At 41.5% G+C, this 14,527-nt stretch overlaps 1 protein-coding gene across 1 annotated transcript in view; it reads right to left on the reverse strand.

The window, feature by feature from the left end:
- Nucleotides 1-12,228, reverse strand: part of ATG14 (autophagy related 14) — a 47,529-nt gene extending 35,301 nt beyond the window's left edge. The window contains exon 1 of the mRNA XM_005561325.4: nucleotides 12,000-12,228. Within this exon, the coding sequence (XP_005561382.2) occupies nucleotides 12,000-12,220 (221 nt within the window). The 5' untranslated portion in view covers nucleotides 12,221-12,228. The remainder of the gene's footprint in view (nucleotides 1-11,999) is intronic.
- Nucleotides 12,229-14,527: the final 2,299 nt, after the last annotated feature.

Genomic DNA, 14,527 nt, shown 5'->3' on the forward strand with positions numbered 1-14,527 from the left:
TCTCCATCCCACCACTCACAGAAGGAGAAAAAATTCATTCCACAAGTCTGTGCTTTCTCAATACAGCTTCCAAGAGGTGAAAAATAAGAGTATCACTATAGTCAAACCAAATTTAATGATACATATTATATATATAGTTTTTAAAAGTGTGTGTAGGGGGATCCATATTTCACATATTGTTTTCCAAATTGCAGCTGTCACATAAAATATCTTGGTCTCTTTTACCATGCCAGAACATATTGATCTAATTCACTAACAGGTGCACAGCATTTCGCTGGATGGATGCCATGTAATTTATTTATATAAACCTCTACAGGTGAACACTAGTCTTCCTTCCAAATTTTCACTATGATCAGTAACGATACAAATGAATAGCCTAGTGCACCTTTACAGGCTTTTAAGTTTCTCTCTGAAAAATTCCTATAAATAAAATAAACCCGGCTGGGCACAGTGGCTCATGCCTGTAATCCCAGCACTTTGGGAGGCCGAGGTGAGTGGATCACCTGAGGTCAGGAGTTTGAGACCGGCCTGGCCAACATGGTGAAACTCTGTCTCTACTAAAAATACAAAACATGAGCCGGGTGTGGTGGCAGGTGCCTGTAATCCCAGCTGCTTGGGAGGCTGCGCCAGGAGAATTGCTTGAACCCGGGAGGCGGAGGTTGCAGTGAGCCGAGATCACACCATTGCACTCCAACCTGTGTGACAGAGTGAAACTGTCCCTAAATAAATAAATAAAATAAAATAAAATAAAATAAACTGCTTAGTCAAAGATATTTACAAGCAAAATTGTGGGTAATCCTCAAAATTTCCTCCAAAACACTTCATACAATTTACAACCCCACCAACAGAACCTGTTTTCTCACACTCTCCCCAGACATTGGACATTTCTTTTTATTCTTTGCTAATCTGATTGGCTTCCCATCCCTCCCTCTGAGAGATGGTTCGTAATTCGTTTATTTGCATTTATTTCATTATTAGAAAGTTTGAACAACTTTTCATATTTTATTGGCTACTGATTTTTCTTGTTATTTCCCGATGTCCTTCACCCAATTTTTTAATAGGTTTTTTTTTTCCTTGGAGGATTATTTAGCAGGGAAATTGGCCATTTTTCTTTCACACAAAATATTTTTTCTATTCTCTTGTTACTTATGTTTTTGCTCTACAGAATTTTCTGAACTTTTATGTAGGCACACATCATTTTTCTGTTGTTTAATGGCACTAGTTTTTGTGCTGTTTTCTGAAAGAAATCTGCCGGTGAATCTGTTCCATGCCTGGCTCTTACAACACTATTTCCTGTATTTTCTCTCCCAGTTAAAAAAGTCTTCTATGTTATTTACTAAATTATTCCACACTTAAATGACTTGGGTTGTTCCCCCCTAAAAAAGTATTCTCTCAAATAAACTTTGTTGTTTCATAAATTCTTCCATACTTTTATGACTTATTATTTTTTTCTGTTAAAAAAAGGTACTCCCTTAAACTGACTTTCCAGCAATCCCTCTGTGATACAGACTGATGGGAACAAGGAGAAGGCTGCTCATACACAGCCCCAGTGGCACCACAGAAAGCACACAACCCAGCTGGGGCTTCAGAGGGAGCCACCCGGGAGCACTGCCTGTCCAAGCTGAGACCTGAGGGTGAGCCAGAGTTGATCCTGTTAAGGGAAGGAAGGGCATGGAGGCAGAGAAAATTCTATGTAAACGCACCAAAGCATTTCAACATGCCAAGTGGGAAAACAATGATGGGAGTATGCTACTAATGCGGTAGTGGTTATGAATGCGAGTCTCACTTCCACTCTGTACCCCGACTACAATTATGGGCAACTGAGTGGACCTAACCACAGGTCAGACTATTCACATAAGTCTGCCCTTTATTACCAGAAAAACAACACCAGGGCATGCACTCTATTAGGGATGCAGACTATTAATACTGTGCTAGGAATAACTAGCCTCACTATAACGCCCACAATTTACTGAGCACTTACTATGTCCCAAGCACAGCACCTTTCATAAAGTAACTCTCACCCCTCTACCTGTCTGTCCAGTCCTTTCCCTCATCCCAGGGTTACACATTTACTTACTAAGGTTATGGCAATGAAAAGTCTCAGAAACACTACTAATGTATTTTAAGAAAGGCAAAAAATAGATTTCAAATAAGCAATTGAGGGCCTAAAAAAAAATATCCAACCCTTTGGTTCGGTTATTGCATTTCAAAGAATCTATCCTAAGAAAATAACAGAGATGACGAAAGATTCATGTTTGAAGGCACCAATGACAAAATCAGGCCTAACTGCAAGGAAATGGAAACTAGTGTTCAATGGGAGAAAGACTAAATGATAGTATATTGCCACAAAAGACATTAAAATATTTTTATAGGCAAAGATATGAGTATGCTTTTATTCTTTAATCATACAAGAGTATGATTTTCATAGGCAAGTAAGATTTAAAAACCGGGTCCTTATCACGATTTTTTAACCTTATGTTAGAATATTTAGGATATGAGAAAGCATAGCATAAATATATTCCACTGTCAGGAATAACGGTTAAAAATCATTTACGGAAATTAGAAACAGGCCAGGTGTGGTGGCTCACACCTGTAATCTCAACACTTTAGGAGTGTGAGGCAGGAAGATTATGTGAGTCAAGGAGTTCAAGACCAGCCTGGCAACATAGTAAGACTCCATCTCTATATAAAAAAAATACATATATATTAAAAAATAGCTGGGTATGGTGGTACATGGCTGTAGACCTAACTTCTCTGGAGGCTGAGGTAGGAGGATCCTTTGAGCCATGAATTAGAGGCTGCAGTGAGCTATGATCCTACACTATACTTTGGCCTGGGTGGCAGAGTTAGAACCCGTGTCTCAAAAAATAAAATAAAATAAAATAGAAACAAAGTGTTGTTTAGTTTCCTCATTTGTAAAATGGGAATAATGCTTACATACTCCTTGGTAAAGGAGTAAGATAAATGTGAAAGCAGTGGGTACAGATGCTTAGCACACACATATGCCAGCTTTCCGCTTCTTCACTGCAATGAGTGATTCTGCACTTAATCTTACCATGCATTAAACTCAACTATAGAATACAGTTCTATAGAAGAGACTGAGGGATTACGAAACCAGGATAAGGCAGTCCTAACTACACTCACTTCTTCTGCACACAGAGCAAATGTATACTACAGTTCCCTCATTCAACTTACTCTAAACTGAGGCATCCTTTAGAAACAAAAATAGAAAAGTTCATTTTTGTTTGTAAAATAGTAAATAAACAGAAAAATAAAAGGGATAGTCATATATAATCTTTTTTTTCATGAAGTGACTGAATGATTCTAACTTTGGGTTTTAAAAAGATAAAAATTTACAGCTGTAAAAGGAATAATATTGTGTACTGGCATGAAAAGATGTTTAGGTATGTTAAATGACCAAAAAAACCCAAAAAAACAAAACAAAAAAAACTCAGCAAAATAGTTGTGTTGCGTGATCCCACTCTGGCAGAGAATATGCACAGAATATTCAGGACTGTGCCTCATCCATAATAGAGGCACCTTTATGTGGTGGGATTGTGAGAGAATTTTCCTATTTCTACAATGTTTGAGCTAAACATTTCAAAATTTCAAATGTCATATTTACAATATTTAGCTCTCTTTAAAAACATGCATTTTGATTTAAAATGTAAACTTAAAATTCAAAATACTCAAATTCAACTACATCTTGTTTGAAGAAAATATCCAAAATAAAAATGGTTTTTAAATTTGATGGGCTGGAAATGGTCACTGCGAGTTATTCTTTACCAAGTAGAAGACCCAAGGAACTGACCTTTTGGGAGCCTGGATTACATCAATTACTTGAGGTAGGTCAGCTCAAGAGGATTTCACAAATATCTATCCCAAATGGACTCTGATTATTAAGGGAGCTAAGTTTTCCATTTTAAGACATGACTACAAATTCATCTGAAAAATATTTTAAAGGATTAAACTAGGGCTGGAGACTTTCACTTGGCTCTGGCTGAAAGTAGTTCAACTTTACTTAAAAAACACTCACTGAAACCTCACAATGACACCTTAACTACAACCCTGATCCCTAAAGTGCCCTGCTCCTTTCTGGCAGTTTCTAAAAGAAAACACATGCTCTCTCTGAATCCTTACACAACCCTCTGAGATGTGCCATCACTGCTCTGCCATGCGCAAGTAAGCACTCAATTTCCATCATCACATCAATTCAGTACCTTCCCTAGCAACAGGAGGTGGCAAATCTCAGGATTATTTTTACATAATCACATTTTATTTTCCATAGTCTGTCTTTTGGTGTTCAAAAGAGACTTGAGATTATGAAAACTCTTTTGCATTATGACAGGCCTTGAAAATATCTAGAGGTGAGAGAAACTGGGCATTTCAGGAATCTTCACACAGTGGCAGGGTATACACGTGAGGGGTGCTGCCTCTCCAGGGTTAATCCCAGCCCTTAGTTCACTAGAGCACATACGACCTTCCAAGATATAGCACAATCTGTATAACAAAATGGAATGTTTTTCTTTTCTGATACTGTTACACACACACATGCACACAGTATAAAAATATAGTTCAGATCCAAATATGAACTTAAGAATTAGCAGAACCCGGGAGTAAGTCAGTCACAACAATCCTGAGACCCAGTTTTTTCTGCTTTAAATACATTAATAACTCATGGGGTGAGGGTAGAGAAGAATTGAGATAGTAAATGCAAAAACCTTTTATAAGTTCTAGAAGGTATAATCGTAAGAGTAGCCAGTGATACTGGCTGAAAACAAGTTATATTTTCCTAGCAGATCCCCATTTTCTGGTGGAAACACCATAAACAAACTCCATGGGACAGGAACTGAGACCCTCTGAAGGACACAGTGAAATAGTTGTAAGGCTGGTGAACTCCTGTCTACCTGTAGAGCTTTTGTTCTGCTGAGTTCAGTATACAGAATTGAATTCTCAAGACAATAGATTTATATGGGCCACAGTGGCTGACAACTCAAAATATACTGGAGGCAGAACAGAAGTATCTAAAGGATATTTTTTGGATATTGGTTGTGCCTTCCCCTTGAAATCTGCAGTAATATTTAAATTTCTTCTTCATCCTTTATCCCATTTCTCAATTTGTTTAGGGCATGCATTTCTGTTTCCTGGCAAAAGTATAATCATATATTCTAAAACTTGTCAGTGAGGGCCGAGCACAGTGGCTCAAGCCTGTAATCCCAGCACTTTGGGAGGCCGAGACGGGCAGATCACGAGGTCAGGAGATCGAGACCATCCGGCTAACACGGTGAAACCCCGTCTCTACTAAAAAATACAAAAAACTAGCCGGGCGAGGTGGCGGGCGCCTGTAGTCCCAGCTACTCGGGAGGCTGAGGCAGGAGAATGGCGTGAACCCGGGAGGCGGAGCTTGCAGTGAGCTGAGATCCAGCCACTGCACTCCAGCCTGGGCAACAGAGCGAGACTCCGTCTCAAAAAAAAAAAAAAAAAAAAAAAAAAACTTGTCAGTGAAGATAATGTGACATCATTCCTGAAAACATAATTATAAAGTAGTACCTAGATGTTCATACAATTTGTCTTTCTTTTTAATCCACATGTGAAAATCAAGGGCTCCTAAACCAGCAGGTACATTTCCCCAGGTATCCTTAGATTAATTCTCAGTCCCATTCCCCCATCTAACAAGAACTGGTAACCAATTTCTTTCCTGTTGTGAGTGGAAAGATTACTTCAACCTATCAGGTGTCTACTGGGTAGCAGTGCTATTTCTGGTGTCAGACAAATACATAATCCATACAGTTCTGTTCCTGTAATTTTAATATGTCCAGCAGTACAGATTCAAACAAGATTGTGTTGGAGGTACTGCCTAATATCATTCCTCTTCTTCATCCCTTAAGGAAGCATACAGTTTAAAGGGCAGGTGATAGGGAACGCACCTTCAGTTTACACTGAAGGCCGGGTCTCCCCTGGGGGCGGGAGTGGGGGGAGAAAAGGCAGATGAGAAAGTAGAGGAGGTACTGTTCAGGACTGTGGGCAAGGTGGGAGACGAGGAAAGGATGATGTGGGTGAGGACACCAAAGTTGTAGGGAAGTCTTCCCATTGAACAACAACAAAAGAATAATAAGTTTAGGTATTTCTCAACTAATCTGTCTGCCAAACTCATATTGTTCCCAAAAGTATATAAAGACACATGGTTCCCTCCTTAAGAGTCAAAGGAACTAATTAATGTGAGATCGAGTTATTTCTTTAATACTTAATTTTCCTTGAGCTGCCAAACCACTAAAACCTAGATACTCCGCTAGTCTGTTAATGGAACCTTAAAAAAATACATTTACCTTTGCAAGAACTTTGATACGCATGATCACATTCAAGATCCATGTACGCACAGCCGGTTTGGCTAATTTACTGAAAATCAGAGGTTAAACGAGGGTTTTAAAACTGTGCTGTAAGGTTCCATATTTTATTAACAAGTGGTTTTCTACAGTGAGGGGCTTTTCATGAAGTTAAAAGGAAAAAGAGTCTAAAGGTAATCACAGAATACAAAATTTTCAAAAATAATGAAAATAGAATATCTCACAATCAACCTGTGGCCCACAAAATTCAAGGCCTATTGACAGTCAGTAAAAATCCTTGAGAGCAGAGACCCGTCTTTCTCCTCTGTATTGCCAGACCATTTTGTGCACATAACAGTGCACAATGAGAGCTCATTAAAAAATATTTGGCTATTAGAACAATGATCCTGGGTCTCAAGAGATTCTTTCACCCTACTAGATATTGGGCACAATTCTAGAAACAAAGAAAAACTAACAAGCCATTCTTCTTAAAACACATAGTTTGGAAAAGAGAAAGATGGAGAGTTAGGTGAAGCGGACCTAAGCAGACCACTGTGACAGTTCTGTTATCCCTGAACCCTAAAATTTCTTTTTTATTCTAAATTCTGAATGGTTCTGGTTATTTGCTTTATATTTTTCTGCTTGGTCAGGAAAGGAAATCCACTATAACGTATCTCTCTTCTGAAAATCTAATGCTCACATTTAGCCAAGAATTTTGGGGATTTTCTTTCTTCTTCTTTTTTTTTTGAGATGGAGTCTTGCTCTGTCGCCCAGGCTGAAGTACAGTGGCGTGATCTCGGCTCACTGCAGCCTCTGCCTCACAGGTTCAAGCGCTTCTCAGGCCTCAGCCTCCCGAGTAGCTGGGATTACAGGCCTGCACCACAACACCCAGCTAATTTTGGTTTTTGTTTTTGTTTTTTTGAGATGGAGTCTTACTCTGTCACCAGGCTGGAGTGCAGTGGCACGATTTTGGCTCACTGCAACCTCCACCTCCTGGGTTCAGGCGATTCTCCTGCCTCAGCCTCCTGAGTAGCCGAGACCACAGGCACAGGTGCCACCACGCCCAGCTTATTTTTGTATTTTTAGTAGAGACAAGGTTTCACCATGTTGGCCAGGATGGTCTCGATCTCTTGACCTCATGATCTGCCCGCCTCGGCCTCCCAAAGTGCTGGGATTACAGACATGAGCAATCGCACTCGGTCTAATTTTTGTATTTTTAGTAAAGATAGGGTTTCACCATGTTGGCCAGGCTATTCTCGCTCTCCTGGTCTCAAGTGATCCGCCTGCCTTGACTTCCCAAAGTGCTGGGATTACAGGCATGAGCCACTGAGCCCTACCCCTATGTTGAGTTTCAAAAGTTGTATTGCTTTTGACATTCCTTCAACAACACGCCTAAGTTCTGCTACCTGCTGCTGCTGGGCTGGTGATTTGAAAGAACAAGACCAGAATTCATGCCTTCATGAAACTACATTCTGGATGTGGCCATCTTCCTCAAATAAATAGTATTACGCATCATGTGTGGTACCATGAAAGAAATAGGGTATTTTGACAGCAAATAATGAATGGGGGAAAAGATGGAGGTGGGAACCTATCTTACTGAGGGAGGTCAGGAAAGGCCTCACCGAAGAAGTGGACTTTAAGTTGAATGGTGAAAGACAAGGTATCGAACAGGAGGAAAAGTGTTCCAGGCAGAAGAAACCGCAAGGAAAAAGCCCCATTGGTGGAAGCTTCATGTGACTGAGGATTTGAGAGAAGGCCTATAACTGTGGAGCAGTGAAAAGGAGGGAGCACAGGGATGAACTTATTTGAGTGCTTAATACATTCTAGGCATCATGGTAAACACTTTAAATGCATGCTCTTAGGTAATCACTACCAGAAACCTATGGAGTTAGATACCCTGCCAATTTCAAAATGAAATAAACATGAAGTTAAGAAACTTGCTCAGGGCCAGGCATGGTGGCTCATGCCTGTAATCCCAGCACATGGGGAGGCCAGGGCTGGCGGATGGCTTGAGCTCTGGAGTCCAAGATCGGCCTGGGCAACACGGCAAAACCCTGTCTCCACAAAAAATACAAAAAAACTAGTTAGGTGTGTTGATGCACGCCTGTAGTCCCAGACACCAGGGAGGCTGACACAGGAGAATCCCTTGAGCCCAGGGAAGTCAAAGCTGCAGTGAGCTGTGATCTTGCCACTGCACTGCCTGGGTGACAGGGTGAGACCCTGCCCCCTCCCTCGTCAAAAAAACTTCCTCAAACTCACATAGCAGCCGGGCTCATATCTGTAATCCTAACACTTTGGGAGGCTGAGACAGGAGGATGGCTCAGCCCACAAGTTCGAGATCGACCTGGACAACACAGGGAGACCTTGTCTCTACAAAAAATTTAAAAATTAGCCAGGTGTGGTGGTGCATGCCTGTAGTCCCACCTACTCAAAAGGTTAAGATGGGAGGACTGCTTGAGCCCAGGAGTTTGAGGCTGCAGTATGCCATGATTGTGCCAGTGCACTCCAGCCTGGGTGACAGAGCAAGACCCTGTCTCAAAAAAAAAAAAAAAAAAAGAAAGAAATCACATAGCAAGTGGTGGAGCTTGGACTCAATTCAAGGGAGCATGAGTCCAAAGCCCACATTTTAAACTCAACCTCAGAGTCTAAGTTACAGAGGCAAACAGTAGCCAAATCACAGGAGGCTTCATATGCCATAATAAGGAGCTTGGATTTTATTTTAAATGCAATGGGAGCCAATGAGAGGTTTAAGCAAAATAGTGACATCTTATTTACATTTCTATTGTGGCTTATTTACATTTCTATTGTGTTTGGAGACCAGAGGCAAGGTAGGGAAGAGTTGTCTGAGTAAAAGAAGGGAGATCACTAAGTAGTCAGGAGAGAAAAGATGGTGGTCTGAACTAAAAGTTAGATAGATTCAAGACATATTTTGACATCAAAATGAATTAGACTTGCTGATTATTTGGATGCAGAGAGTAAGAGAAAAAGAAAAGTCTAGGATAACTCCCAGGTTTCTGACTTTAGTAACAAATAGATCATGATGAATAATACTGAAATGGTCTAGAAACTGAGTTTGGGAAAGAGCGCCAGAGTCAGTTCAATCATTCCATAAATCTTTATTGAGCTTCTACTATGTGAGAATACAACAGTGTATAAAAGAGAAAAACTCTTACCCTCATAGAGTTTATATCACTGGGTGGGGGGCAGTTAGACAAATTAACATGCACAACCATCAGATGATGATAAGTGTTATAGAAAAGAAAAGATAATAAAGCTGGTTAAATAGGCAAGAGGTTAGCATTTTAATAGAAGGATCAGAAAGATACTCTCTAAGGTATGAGCAAGCACCAAAAAAAAAAAAAAAAAAAAAAAAAAGGAGGCAGCCCTGAGGATTTCTGATAGAGAAAGAGTTCCTGGCTGTCTAAATACCACTGCAAAGGTCCTGAGGAAGGAGTGTTCTTGGTATGTCTGAGGACAGACAAGAAGGCCACAGTGGCACAGCAGATTAGTTAAGAGAGAAAATACGGCCGGGCGCGGTGGCTCAAGCCTGTAATCCCAGCACTTTGGGAGGCCGAGGCGGGTGGATCACGAGGTCAGGAGATCGAGACTATCCTGGCTAACATGGTGAAACCCCGTCTCTACTAAAAATACAAAAAACTAGCCGGGCGTGGTGGCGGGCGCCTGTAGTCTCAGCTACTTGGGAGGCTGAGGCGGGAGAATGGCGTGAACCCGGGAGGCGGAGCTTGCAGTGAGCCGAGATCACGCCACTGCACTCCAGCCTGGGAGACACAGTGAGACTCCGTCTCAAAAAAAAAAAAAAAAAAAAAAAAAAAAAAAGAGAGAGAGAGAGAAAATAATAGGAGATTAAATCAGAGGAACAGATAATATAGAACTTTGGTTAAAGACTCCAGTTTTTACTTTGGGTAAAGCGAAAAACCACTGGAAGATCTGAACAGAAATGGAGGAGTAGCATAACACTGGCTGCAACATGGAAATTGCATAAAAGGGGAGCAAGGATGGAAACAGAGACATAACAGGAAATAACCTTTTGTCTCTGGTAGATCGTACCAGGTGATGGTGTAAGGGTCAGATTTAAGATAAGTTGTGAAGAGTAGATGGGATTTGTTGATGGGACTAAATAGAGTCGGGTTAAGAGAGAAGTCAAGGAGAACTGAAAGGTTTTTTGGCCTGAACCAAACGAACAATGAGATTGACATTTACTGGGTTGGGATGAGCATGGGAAAAGAGATTTATGATGGAAAATGAGTTCAGTTTGCCATATTAAAATGAAGATATCTATTACAAATCTAAATATTGATGTTGACTAGGCAGCTGTTTTCTGGACTTCAGAGAAGTCTAGGTTGCAGATGCAAGTCTGGCAGTCTTAAGCACATAGATGATATTTAAATTATGTGAACAGATATAGTAAAACGTGTAGACAGACAAGAAGGTCCAGAACTAAATCCTCAATTAATCCATCAGTTAGACATTTCCATCTCATATCCAGTATTTTTATAACTGGTTTAATTTTTAAAGCTATCACTTACTACATTAAGCAGTTTCTAAAGTCATCAAGAGCACCAATGAGACACAGCAACAAACTAAAAAAGAGTTTGTCATTCAAATCTCCTCAAAAGAGAACTCCATCCACGATCACAGAAATACTAAGAACTCAAAACATTCCCAAATATAGAGGATATAGTACCTAGTGGTTAAATGCGGGTACATAGGTCCAAGCTGTCTGAATTTTAATTCTTGTTCCTACACTCATTTGTGTGACCTAGGGCAAAGCACTTACTATGCAGCTTCCTAGTAAGGTGGGGGTAAGTTATTGGGTTGCTGCTAATGAATTAATACCTGAATTTTTGTGCTCAGAATGCTAGCTATCTTACTATCATTGACACTAAGTTGTTGAAACAGAAGTTGAGAGTGGGAGACCCTGCAGCTAATCACGCTAATTTTTCAATTTTCTTAACCAAGAACTTGTAGCTCTCTGTTTAGATTTCCAAATGGAACCAAAACATGTTCCTAAAAGCAATTCTCTTAGCTAAAAGCATGCAGCTCTCAATCTGAATTTTAAAACAAGGCCAAAACACTTTCACAAATTCCTAAGAATCCAAAATAATCTTTAGAGGCAGGGAGGGGAAAGGGGAGTTAACAGCAAGCCCCAATTCACACATTAGAGTAAGTATGTCTGATAACAAAGTCCATCTGTGACAGACTACCAGGCCCAAATACCTCTAAAGCAGTTATTTGATTCTCTTCTACTCTCTTCTCTAGAGAATGAGTATAAATGTGCTTTAAAAAATAGAAAGCCAAGCTTTTGAATGGGAGCACATACAGCAAAGAGCTGGGAATCCAAGTCAATGGCAGCTACAGGGGAAAACTTCTCCAGAGAGTCACCACTTACTCCTTTTTTCCCCAGTGGCCAAGAGCACCGTGGGGTCAAACTCCTCTTGGGTGGGTGATGGGGAAACGGCGACCTTCCCTCATCCGGCCCCTACGCTGTCCTCCGGTAGCAAAGCTCCGGTGCAGAGCAGTTAGCTACACTCCCTCTCTCTCCCTCCTCTCGCCGGGATCTCGTGCCCGGACGGGGAGCCCCAGGTTCCAGCCTTTGGCCGCCTGGCTGGAGGAGACACAGCAGAAGAAACAATAGGGCCGTGGCGGCCGCCGTACCTCTCCCTGTCGCGGCCGTCGAAGTAGACGAAATCGCCGCTCTGAACGCATTTGGCGCAGGTCAGCCGCCGGCGGGTAGTGTTGCACAGCGGACAGCGCTCCACAGCCACGTACAGCCCCTCCGCGTCGTCCACAGAGTCCACCAGGTCCCGGGCGAGCGGCCGGGGCCCGCACCCAGGAGCCTCCGGCGCCCGGGGTCCCTTCCCACTGGGAGACGCCATGATGGCCTGAGAGGAGAGCCAGTCACGTGGGATTTTGTTTTCAACCGGGTGCATTCTGGGCCAGGAGGAGGGGCCTGGGGGAGGCGGGCTGGGATCCCGGCGACCCCCCGGACCCGTCTCCCCGCGCGGGTGCTTGTCCCAGGCGCTGTTGTTTTTCCGGTCTGCTGAGGGGCAACAGGTCCCGAAGCAAGGGGAGAGTTATATTAGAGGGGCTAGTCTGCCAAACAAAATGTCATCATCTGCTGGCTCAGGCCAAGACTATGAGTTACAGCCTCAAACTTGTGCAGAAAATTGTAATACCATACCCTAAGGATTCTGGGTAAACGGAATGGGAGCGGAATAAGGGAATTTAACTTGCTGTGGATGCTTTAAAATCTGGCTAAAACTACAGCAAACAAAGTAGGGTGAAGGGGCTGGGTCTTGGAACTAGGTTGAATTTTGGCTCACTTACCTACTTAATAGCTGTGTGACTTGGGGCAAGTTCCTTAATCTTTGCGCCTGTTTTCTCGTGTTAAATGGAATTATAGTACCTATCTAATGCAGAGGATTAATATGGTTAATAGTATTATACTTTACCAATAGTGAAAACAACCAAAGTGAACGTGCAAAATCAGAATTGTATCTTTCTGAAAAGTTAATCACGTGGCTAACGTACCTTCCCTATCCTGGGGCATGCTCTAAGAGAATTTGAACTAGATAGGTGGTTAGGACTTCCCTTCAAGTTTCTTTTGGGGGATAGGGGATATATAAGATGATGTGTTGGGAGGATCATATCAGAGTAATTAGTGTTTGAATATGCCTCTAAACTACAGAGAAGAGTGGGTTTATAGGTCAGATTAAATAGACCAGTGATTTTCAAGGATTTTACTAGGCTATCCACTGATAAACTGCCCTGAATTCTCTCTAGCCAGGATTCCTTTCTCAAGTTCCATACCCAAAGATCCAGAACTGCTTACTAGGTATCAAGTGACATTCCAGGACACCACAAACTCAGATTGTTGGAAACTGACCTCTACCTCCCTACAAACCTGTTTTCTTACTTTGGTGAAGGACGTAATCACTGATGATTTACAGCTAAGAGCCATGATTCATATCAGCCCGTCCCTCCCTGTTAAATCTCCACATCACCGTCAAATGCTGGGGATTCTACAAGCTAATTCGGTCTTGAATCTGAGCCCTTTGCCCCTCCGTCTTCTTAATCTTACCCAGTCTTTTTAAATACAAATCACGTAGGATTACAAAATCAAGCAAAAGCAAAAATTCTCTAATTTTCAGAATGGAGTTTACACTAAACTTGAATGGTTCCTGAAAACTTAAGATTTATTTTTAAGTGAGAAGTCTTTCTCTCTGATCATTTCAAACGAAAGGATTATTTTTAAGGTCTCAGGCTTATGTTTAATTTGTATTCAGACAGGATCCTTCACAGTGCTTAGTACCTAATGATCAGGATCAACTGTTCAATATTTTAAAAGGCAAAAAATACACATTAATTCCTATCCTGGTAGATGATATCACAGTATTTAGCTTATGCAGTTATTTGAAACTCCTATATATGGCTATGTATTTTCAGAGAACGCGTATTAATGTATTACTTAACAGCGGAGTACTGAGGTTTTTGGATACAAAATGTAGTTTAAATATTTCAAAGGAGGGGGGCGCCACACTTCTCAATGAAGAGAAACATTTGTACAGTTCAGAATTTTTTTTGACACCTATTACGCCATGAACTCATAGGGAATAGGTTCCAGCATCCCAGGCTCCTCTCCATTGGTTCTCACAAAGTTCTTCTCTGGGTGGAGCAGGCTGGCACTTCAGTTGAACTCAGACACCTCTCCCCACACCTCTCCCTTTGACGTCTTTTTCCGATCATTTACCTTCACGCATTTCAGGAAACTTACTTGGCTCTTAGAGTGCTTCGTATGCTCAGTAGACACATTCATTCTCTTGGCAAAAATCTTGCCCTTGTTTACAACAATGCCAACAGCATGCTGGGTAACACTGTAGACTCTTCCAGCTTTGCTGTGGTAACATTTGCGAGGCACTCCTTTCTTGGAAAGCACCCATTCCCTTGATGTCTACATTATCACCTTTTTCGTAGATTCGCGTGTATGTGGCCAAAGGAACAATTTCATATTTTCTAAAAGGCCTAGAGAACATGTATCAGGTGCCTCACCGCTTTCCCTTTGTGTTCGTTATTTATGGCAAATTACTGGAAGATGGCCCTTCCGGCTAAAAGGAAACGCGTTGAGTCTTAATGATGCTACAATATCATTCTAGTGAGACCCTAAATCTCTCAAATTTTGAAAT

The sequence above is a fragment of the Macaca fascicularis genome, chromosome 7 (assembly GCF_037993035.2).
Source record: "Macaca fascicularis isolate 582-1 chromosome 7, T2T-MFA8v1.1".
NCBI classification, from domain to species: Eukaryota; Metazoa; Chordata; class Mammalia; order Primates; family Cercopithecidae; genus Macaca; species Macaca fascicularis.